The sequence below is a fragment of the Eurytemora carolleeae genome, unplaced genomic scaffold (assembly GCF_000591075.1).
Source record: "Eurytemora carolleeae unplaced genomic scaffold, Eaff_2.0 scaffold1364, whole genome shotgun sequence".
NCBI classification, from domain to species: Eukaryota; Metazoa; Arthropoda; class Copepoda; order Calanoida; family Temoridae; genus Eurytemora; species Eurytemora carolleeae.
The window spans coordinates 1-8,252 of record NW_019397251.1 but is presented as its reverse complement, the minus strand read 5'-3'; the positions used below and the strand labels follow the sequence as shown (position 1 = coordinate 8,252).

General features: G+C 34.4%; 1 protein-coding gene and 1 long non-coding RNA gene across 3 annotated transcripts; both read right to left on the bottom strand.

Annotated features, from left to right (window-relative positions):
* Window positions 1–447: 447 nt before the first annotated feature.
* On the bottom strand, window positions 448–3,245 carry LOC111713047 (uncharacterized). 2 transcript variants are annotated; one of them, XR_002767594.1, is made up of 3 exons: window positions 3,185–3,245; window positions 856–929; window positions 448–552 (listed from the first exon to the last, which is right to left on the bottom strand). It is a non-coding gene; the product is annotated as an uncharacterized LOC111713047 (long non-coding RNA). The 2 variants fall into 2 exon arrangements; XR_002767593.1 differs by lacking the exon at window positions 3,185–3,245 and adding an exon at window positions 1,887–1,927.
* A 2,393-nt stretch (window positions 3,246–5,638) lies between these two features.
* LOC111713039 (uncharacterized) lies at window positions 5,639–8,167 on the bottom strand. The gene is made up of 6 exons (XM_023487831.1): window positions 8,129–8,167; window positions 8,017–8,062; window positions 7,405–7,457; window positions 6,575–6,645; window positions 6,042–6,110; window positions 5,639–5,798 (listed from the first exon to the last, which is right to left on the bottom strand). The coding sequence occupies exons 2-6, from the start codon at window positions 8,060–8,062 to the stop codon at window positions 5,639–5,641; spliced, it is 399 nt and encodes a 132-aa protein (XP_023343599.1). The 5' UTR covers window positions 8,129–8,167.
* Window positions 8,168–8,252: the final 85 nt, after the last annotated feature.

Here is an 8,252-nt window from a genome sequence, read left to right as displayed (position 1 = left end):
TGTACTGTAGGTTTATACAGTACATAAGAATCTCGGGATTTGTGCAGTCTAGGAGAGTACGGTTGTTTATTGTTAATTGTTTACTTAAACATATGTTTAATATACATGTAATATATTATTTACATATTTAAGTCAACACTATAAAGCCAAATTTTCATGCAAAGAATATAATTTTATTAAAGTTTACAATAAACTACTCGTTATTCAAATTTAATTATAATCGACGACATTGTTCTACAATTTCCTTGACTGTAGTCATGTTGTGTGTCTGTACCAGAAGAGTGTGTGTCAGTTTACTGTACTGGTCTGCAAAGCAGTGCGACTGGCTTTCTCTTGCCGGACCAGTGCCATTTCCTTTCCCTTTATTCCTGTTCCCTGGTTTTGTAATTTAGAAACTTTTAGAAAAAAAATAAGTTACAACGATATTTCAATAAAAAACGACATTTATTCCACTATTTTGTGGTTACCACTGTATAAACTTACATTGTTGGTTCATTTCCTTCGCCTTCTGTTATAGTTTGATCCACCAGATCATTAAGAAATACAACCAATCTAAAATTAATAAATCATTTATTACAAAATTAACTTTTAATTTAATATGTGTTTCCTAAGGTTTCCCAAACATTTGCAAAATTTAGCGAAATTTTGTTTCGTATTTTCTTGCAAAATTTCTAATTTTTTCGCGAAAGGAAGCGAAAACGATGCAAAATTGTACGAGAAAAAAATATGCGAAAATTGTTATTTTTAATATTCTTATAATTTTAATATATTTATGTGTAAATTTTGTACAGATTTTATTTCAAATTTAATTCATAACAATAACAATTAATAACTTAAAGATCATCAATTTTTTACCTGTATTTTTCAGGAATATCACTTTTTCCCTTTGGTAAAGCCAGAGATGAGGGCCATCCACATTCATCTTTTTTCTAAATATCATATTTTTATATTCATTTGTTGTGTGACGTATAACATGCAGGGTTACCCACTGAGGATGAGACTTCAGACTGTCCTGAATTTGTATAGACATTTTTAAATAACCTTTTTTCAGGATAATTTAATATAAATAAAAAATCAGTTATACAGTCGGTAATAATCAAGAAGAACGTCATAGATCAAACATTTTTAGGTCTTCCTTAAAGTCTCATCCTTTGTGGGTAAACCTGTTTTTGCTGGGAGGCAGGGAGAGGGGGATATCTACTATTCTACATATGTAATTTGAGGAGGGGAGGTATTTTTGTGTCAATTTTTCTTATCGTTTTCACGATGGTTGATTTTTTTCCATGATTGAATTCTATCCAACTGTAAAGCCACAATTGGTTCCATAAAAATGAAACAATTTAAGCCATTGGTGAACGTATAGAGGGTTACCCACAAAGAATGAGACTTCAGAGAGATTATACGAAATTTATACCGCCTGTTGCCTTATATTCACGACTTCTGCAACTATAAACTTGTCTCTTTATTTGCGAAATAAACGGTCGTTTTTAGAAACGATTGTTTTAATTAAAAACGTAGAAGTTGTTTTTAGTTTCAGTTCGTCGTTTCATTAACGAAGGAGGACTGTTTTTTTGTTGTTTTTTTGAGTATCGATAACGATCGTTAACAACCTTTTTAGACAAAATACATTTTTTGTTCGGAAAACCCTTAAAATCAGACAACATTCAGGTTATTTCTCTAGATATAAAGACCAATTTAAGACAACATTCATAAACTTATCTTCCTAAAGAAAAAAAAAATTTAATTAACTGTCATAAAACTTAGATTTACCATAGCGAAAAATGTCAAGTTTAAAACGAGTGGTTCGTTCGTTGTGACCAAACGAAACGAAAAACGACAGTTTTGTGATCTTTTTTAAAACGATTAACAACCCAATATATACGTACCCGCCAAATGAGTGAACTCTGATTATCAAACCTTAAAATATTTCAAAAATAAATATAAAACATTAGAAAAAAAGAGTCATTAAATAGCATAACCAAACCAACATAAAAGACAAGTTAACTAAGAAATTCAGTCTTTGAAACCTGGTGGTGTAAACCTTTGATATTTCAAACTTAGATTATTTGATCCAGCTGAATTTATAGTCTGAAATATCATTGGGTAGCAAAGATAGAAGGATTAGAAAATAAGAGTTTGTGTCAAAAACTCTTACATTAAATATAAAATAAATCCTTGATATTCTCTTTTTAATACAGGGTGACCCACTAAGGATGACACGATTGTACGGAAATTATAATGTCTGATTCCTCTTATTTCTAGCTGATTCCTTGCATCTGTAAACTTGTTTCATTGCTCAATCTGATAAAAAGCTATTACAAGCTAACAGTCAAGGCAGAAGTCTTAATTCAACCTTGGGATCGTCATATATTAATTTTAGGTCGTCTTTGCAGTCTCATCCTTTGTTCTAATATAATATGGNTAATTTAATATAAATAAAAAATCAGTTATACAGTCGGTAATAATCAAGAAGAACGTCATAGATCAAACATTTTCAGGTCTTCCTTAAAGTCTCATCCTTTGTGGGTTACCCTGTTTTTGCTGGGAGGCAGGGAGAGGGGGATATCTACAATTCTACATATGTAATTTGAGGAGGGGAGGTATTTTTGTGTCAATTTTTCTTGTCATTTTCACGATAGTTGTTTCAGAGACAATTTAACGGAATTTTACCGCCTGTTTCCTTATAGTCACGATTCCCTGCAAACTGTAAACTTGTCTCTTTATTTGCGAAATTATCAAGAACGAAACTGTCGTTTTTAAAAACGATTGTTTTCTAAAAAGATCGTTTTTTAATCAAAAAACAAACAAGACGTGTTAGAGGTTCAGTTCGTCATTTCGTTAACGAAGGTAGGTTTATTTTTTTATTTTTGAAGATCGTTAAGGACCCTTCGTTAACTATCGTTAACGACCTTATTTAGACAAAGTACATTTTTTGGTCGGAAAACCCTCAGATCAGACAACATTCAGGTTATTTATCTAGATATAAAAACCAATTTAAGACAACATTCATAAACTTATCTTCCTAAAGAAAAAAAAATGTAATTAACTGTCATAAAACTCAGATTTACCATAGCGAAAAATTTCAAGTTTAAAACGAGTGGTTCGTTCGTTGTGACCAAACGAAACGAAAAAAGACAGTTTTGTGATCTTTTTTAAAACGATTAACAACCTAATATATACGTACCCGCCAAATGAGTGAACTCTGATTATCAAACCTTAAAATATCTTCTTGCTTGGCTCCTGAAAATAAAAACTCTTAAAGTGACTGTTGGCAGAAATTCAAGTTACCCTGCATTTAGGGATTAACACGCTCGATTCACAACAATACCCTCGATAACTGTCTGAGCAAGAATTATGTTTTCTTCAGAAAAAATGGATCTTTTTTAATTGCGGGTTCTCTCAACAAAAAAAGTGTTTATGAAAATGCTGTTTGCGTTTCAAAAAATCTTAATCATTGTTACTCAGATTACAATGATTAAATGTTGTGAATCGTGTATTCAAAACTAAATAAATATGTTTCCGATCATTTCATAAAAAAACATTTCAAAGAAAGACTTTTTATAGAAAAGACATTTCACAGAAAGACATTTCATAGACAGGTTATTGCTTTTGTGTTTTTAAAATTATGAAAATTCTACTCTGTTTATGAAATTAACTGTCTATGAAAAATGTACTCTATCTATATAATTTCCTGTATATGGATAGTCCTCTCTATGAAATTTCCTGTCTATGAAATGTCCTATCTATAAAATGGCTTGTATATGAAATGTCCTGTCTATGAAATGTCCTATCCATAATTTTGTTATGTATGAAATGTCTATCTATGAAATGTCTGTTTATGAAATGACCCAACACCAAAAAAATAGACAATACTTGAAATTACGTGGAGAGTCTTTTTAACATAAATAGGAGAGAAAGTACAAGGTTAACCACAATGTAGAAGACATGAAAGCATGTTTAACATTAAAGGGACTGTAAGCGTTATTCCAAGTGATCCTTCATTCAAAGTTGATAATGGCCGATTCACAACGGTAATTCCTGAAAAGCTTTGTCTGGTAAAATATGTTTAAGATATCCCTGTTTATAATTTTGAAAACTGATTATTTTCAATTGTGGATTGTGACTTGTACATTTCTAGTGTAGGAAAGCTGCAGGAAATTACGCTGTATACAGTCATTTTTAATTAGTCCTAAATTTTAAATAGTTATCAAATGTAAAAGAGAGAAATTATAGATTATATTGAGAGTCATAATAAGCTTTTCAAATTGGGGGTGAGAGGGGGGCAATCTAGGGGTAGAGGAGGGTAGTATGGAGAGGAGGGCAATGTAGGGCTAGGGGAGGGTAGTATGGAGAGGGGGGCAATCTAGGGCTAGGGGAGGGTAGTATTGAGAGGGGAGCAATCTAGGGCTAAGGGAGGGTAGTATAGAGAGGGGGCAATCTAGGGATAAAGGAGGGTAGTATAGAGAGGGGGGAGCAATCTAGGGATAAAGGAGGGTAGTATAGAGAGAGGGGAGCAATCTAGGGATAAAGGAGGGTAGTATAGAGAGAGGGGAGCAATCTAGGGATAAAGGAGGGTAGTATAGAGAGAGGGGAGCAATCTAGGGATAAAGGAGGGTAGTATAGAGAGAGGGGAGCAATCTAGGGATAAAGGAGGGTAGTATAGAGAGAGGGGAGCAATCTAGGGATAAAGGAGGGTAGTATAGAGAGAGGGGAGCAATCTAGGGATAAAGGAGGGTAGTATAGAGAGAGGGGAGCAATCTAGGGATAAAGGAGGGTAGTATAGAGAGAGGGGAGCAATCTAGGGATAAAGGAGGGTAGTATAGAGAGAGGGGAGCAATCTAGGGATAAAGGAGGGTAGTATAGAGAGAGGGGAGCAATCTAGGGATAAAGGAGGGTAGTATAGAGAGAGGGGAGCAATCTAGGGATAAAGGAGGGTAGTATAGAGAGAGGGGAGCAATCTAGGGATAAAGGAGGGTAGTATAGAGAGAGGGGAGCAATCTAGGGATAAAGGAGGGTAGTATAGAGAGAGGGGAGCAATCTAGGGATAAAGGAGGGTAGTATAGAGAGAGGGGAGCAATCTAGGGATAAAGGAGGGTAGTATAGAGAGAGGGGAGCAATCTAGGGATAAAGGAGGGTAGTATAGAGAGAGGGGAGCAATCTAGGGATAAAGGAGGGTAGTATAGAGAGAGGGGAGCAATCTAGGGATAAAGGAGGGTAGTATAGAGAGAGGGGAGCAATCTAGGGATAAAGGAGGGTAGTATAGAGAGAGGGGAGCAATCTAGGGATAAAGGAGGGTAGTATAGAGAGAGGGGAGCAATCTAGGGATAAAGGAGGGTAGTATAGAGAGAGGGGAGCAATCTAGGGATAAAGGAGGGTAGTATAGAGAGAGGGGAGCAATCTAGGGATAAAGGAGGGTAGTATAGAGAGAGGGGAGCAATCTAGGGATAAAGGAGGGTAGTATAGAGAGAGGGGAGCAATCTAGGGATAAAGGAGGGTAGTATAGAGAGAGGGGAGCAATCTAGGGATAAAGGAGGGTAGTATAGAGAGAGGGGAGCAATCTAGGGATAAAGGAGGGTAGTATAGAGAGAGGGGAGCAATCTAGGGATAAAGGAGGGTAGTATAGAGAGAGGGGAGCAATCTAGGGATAAAGGAGGGTAGTATAGAGAGAGGGGAGCAATCTAGGGATAAAGNTTGTTATCAGACCTACAGAAACAAAATAGTACTTGTTATCAGACCTACAGAAACAAAATAGTATTGTTATCAGACCTACAGAAACAAAATAGTACTTGTTATCAGACCTACAGAAACAAAATAGTACTTGAAACAAATTTAGTTTAGATTTTTTTACCGTTAAAATTAAAAATAGTTTGGAAATTAAATATTAAATTTACAAAATTGGGAATTAAAATACATAAATAAACTAAAATATGATTTTTATTTTGAATTAGTTTCGGAATATAAATGAGAAATTAAAAAGATTACATTTAGAGAAATATTGAATGTGCGTCATCGGAAATATAAAATAAAATAAAATTACTTACACAAATTTTTCCTTGACAAGGTAGACTCGTACTGTTACTTTTTTTGCAATACCTTCAGCGTTTAGTAAACTGAAATTACAGTTTTGCATTTGATTTTTAACCTTAGAATTAATAATAGGGTCTGGCATGGTACTGGTAGGGGTTCGCATTTTTTCGCTAAATTGTCGCACTTTNATTGGGGTCCGGCATGGTACTGGTAGGGGTTCGCATTTTTTCGCTAAATTGTCGCACTTTGGAAACCCTAACCGGGGGATGGGGGGGGGTCTTATATAATTATGCATGTACTTCTTTATTGAGGCGCGGTCCGCATCGCGGGAAGCACATTTTAAAAAGTCAACTTTTTAAATGTTACAATTTTCTATAAGTGGACTATTTATGATTTTTCAGTTCTATCACAATACTACAATATTACAAAATGAGGTTAGTAGAAAAAAGGGGGCCCCCTCTAACATCGACATTTTGTAGGTTTTCTTTTACCTGATTTTGATATGATAATCCATATGGTTCAGCTGATTTTGTAGGTTTTCTTTTACCTGATTTTGATATGATAATCCATATGGTTCAGCTGATTTTCAGCTCCCTTCACTTCCCAAAATGTCTCGACCTATATTCTCCCTTTTTATCTTTTATAGATTCAAGGAATCGAGTCTTTGCCACATACTCAAATTTTCTAATCACTATCTTTGCAACCTAATGGTGTAACCCTTTGGTATTTCAAAAAATGTTTGAACATAATCTATAGTTTGAAATTTGGAGTTTGTGGTAAAGACTCAATTTAAATTAAATGTTGTTTACTACTGCAGTTTACTGCTAGTGTACTGCCAGTGAACTCCTAGTGTAATGCTAGTGTACTGCTAGTGTACTGCTAGTGTACTGCTGGTGTACTGCTGGTTTACTGCTAGTGTAGTGCTAGTTTACTGCTAGTGTACAGCTAGTGTACTACTAGTGTTCTCCTATAGTGTACTCCTACAGTACTCCTAGTGTACTGCTAGTGTAATGCTAGTGTAATGCTAGAGTACTGCTAGTGTACTACTAGTACTGCTAGTGTACTGCTATTGTACTGCTAGTGTACTGNCTAGTGTACTGCTAGTGTAATGCTAGTGTAATGCTAGAGTACTGCTAGTGTACTACTAGTACTGCTAGTGTACTGCTAGTGTACTGCTAGTGTACTGCTAGTATAATGCTAGTAAACTGCAGGTGTATTGCTGTGTACATGCTAGTGTGCTGCTAGAGTATTGCTAGTGTACTGCTAGTATACTGCTAGAAAACTGCTAGTGTACTGCGGGTGTATTGCTAGTATACTGCTAGTGTACTGTAGGTGTATTGCTAGTGCACTGCATGATCATGATAAATTTAGGGTTCCCTGATTGGGTTGTTTACATCTTGATTGAAGCTGTATACCTGCAACAGTTAGTCCTAAAAAAATAAAAAAAATGAATTATGTACTTCGAGAACATTTAAAGAAAACCCAACAAGAACAAACAGAACATTTCCTTTTCTCCAAATAGCTTTTTAGCCTCACAAAGTTAACTTATTAAAGGGAGTGTTCACGAAAAATGAAAGGTGGTATAGGCTTACGGCTGAAAATAATCCCTGATGATCGCTACTAATCTTACTTCTATCTGTTGCGTCTATAAGGAGAACATTGTTAAAGACGACTTATACTGAAGAAAGTAGCGTCCATACAAATTTAGAAAGTTGAAATATACGACTCGGAGCTAAAAATCAATTTAATTTCAAACAAATCATTCAGATATTACAACCTAAAGTCATCCATTATTTTTTGACACATTTGTATATTGTTAATATAATATTTCATCATTTTTGAATGATTTAAGTAAAATGTGTCTGAACATTTTCTGCATTTTTACGTTCAATGAATAATACACAACTTCAGTTGTCTTTCTTTCGCACAGTTGAATAGCTTCCACTTTATATCAATCAGTAATAGAATATGGTGTTTATATAAATTTACCTTTCGGAGGTAGAATGTCTTTTCTTGTGTATGGTGGCTGGATCATCTTAAATAATTAAAAAGTATTATTGTGTTTATCATAAATTTTTTAAAATGTTTTTTTGGTAGTTACCAGGAATTTTTCATATTTTTCGTCAATTTCGCCATGCCATCTAAATTATTAATCTTAATGTTATTTATTTACAAATAGAGTAATTCTGAGATAGATTCAAAAATTTAAGGAATTAAATTATTTA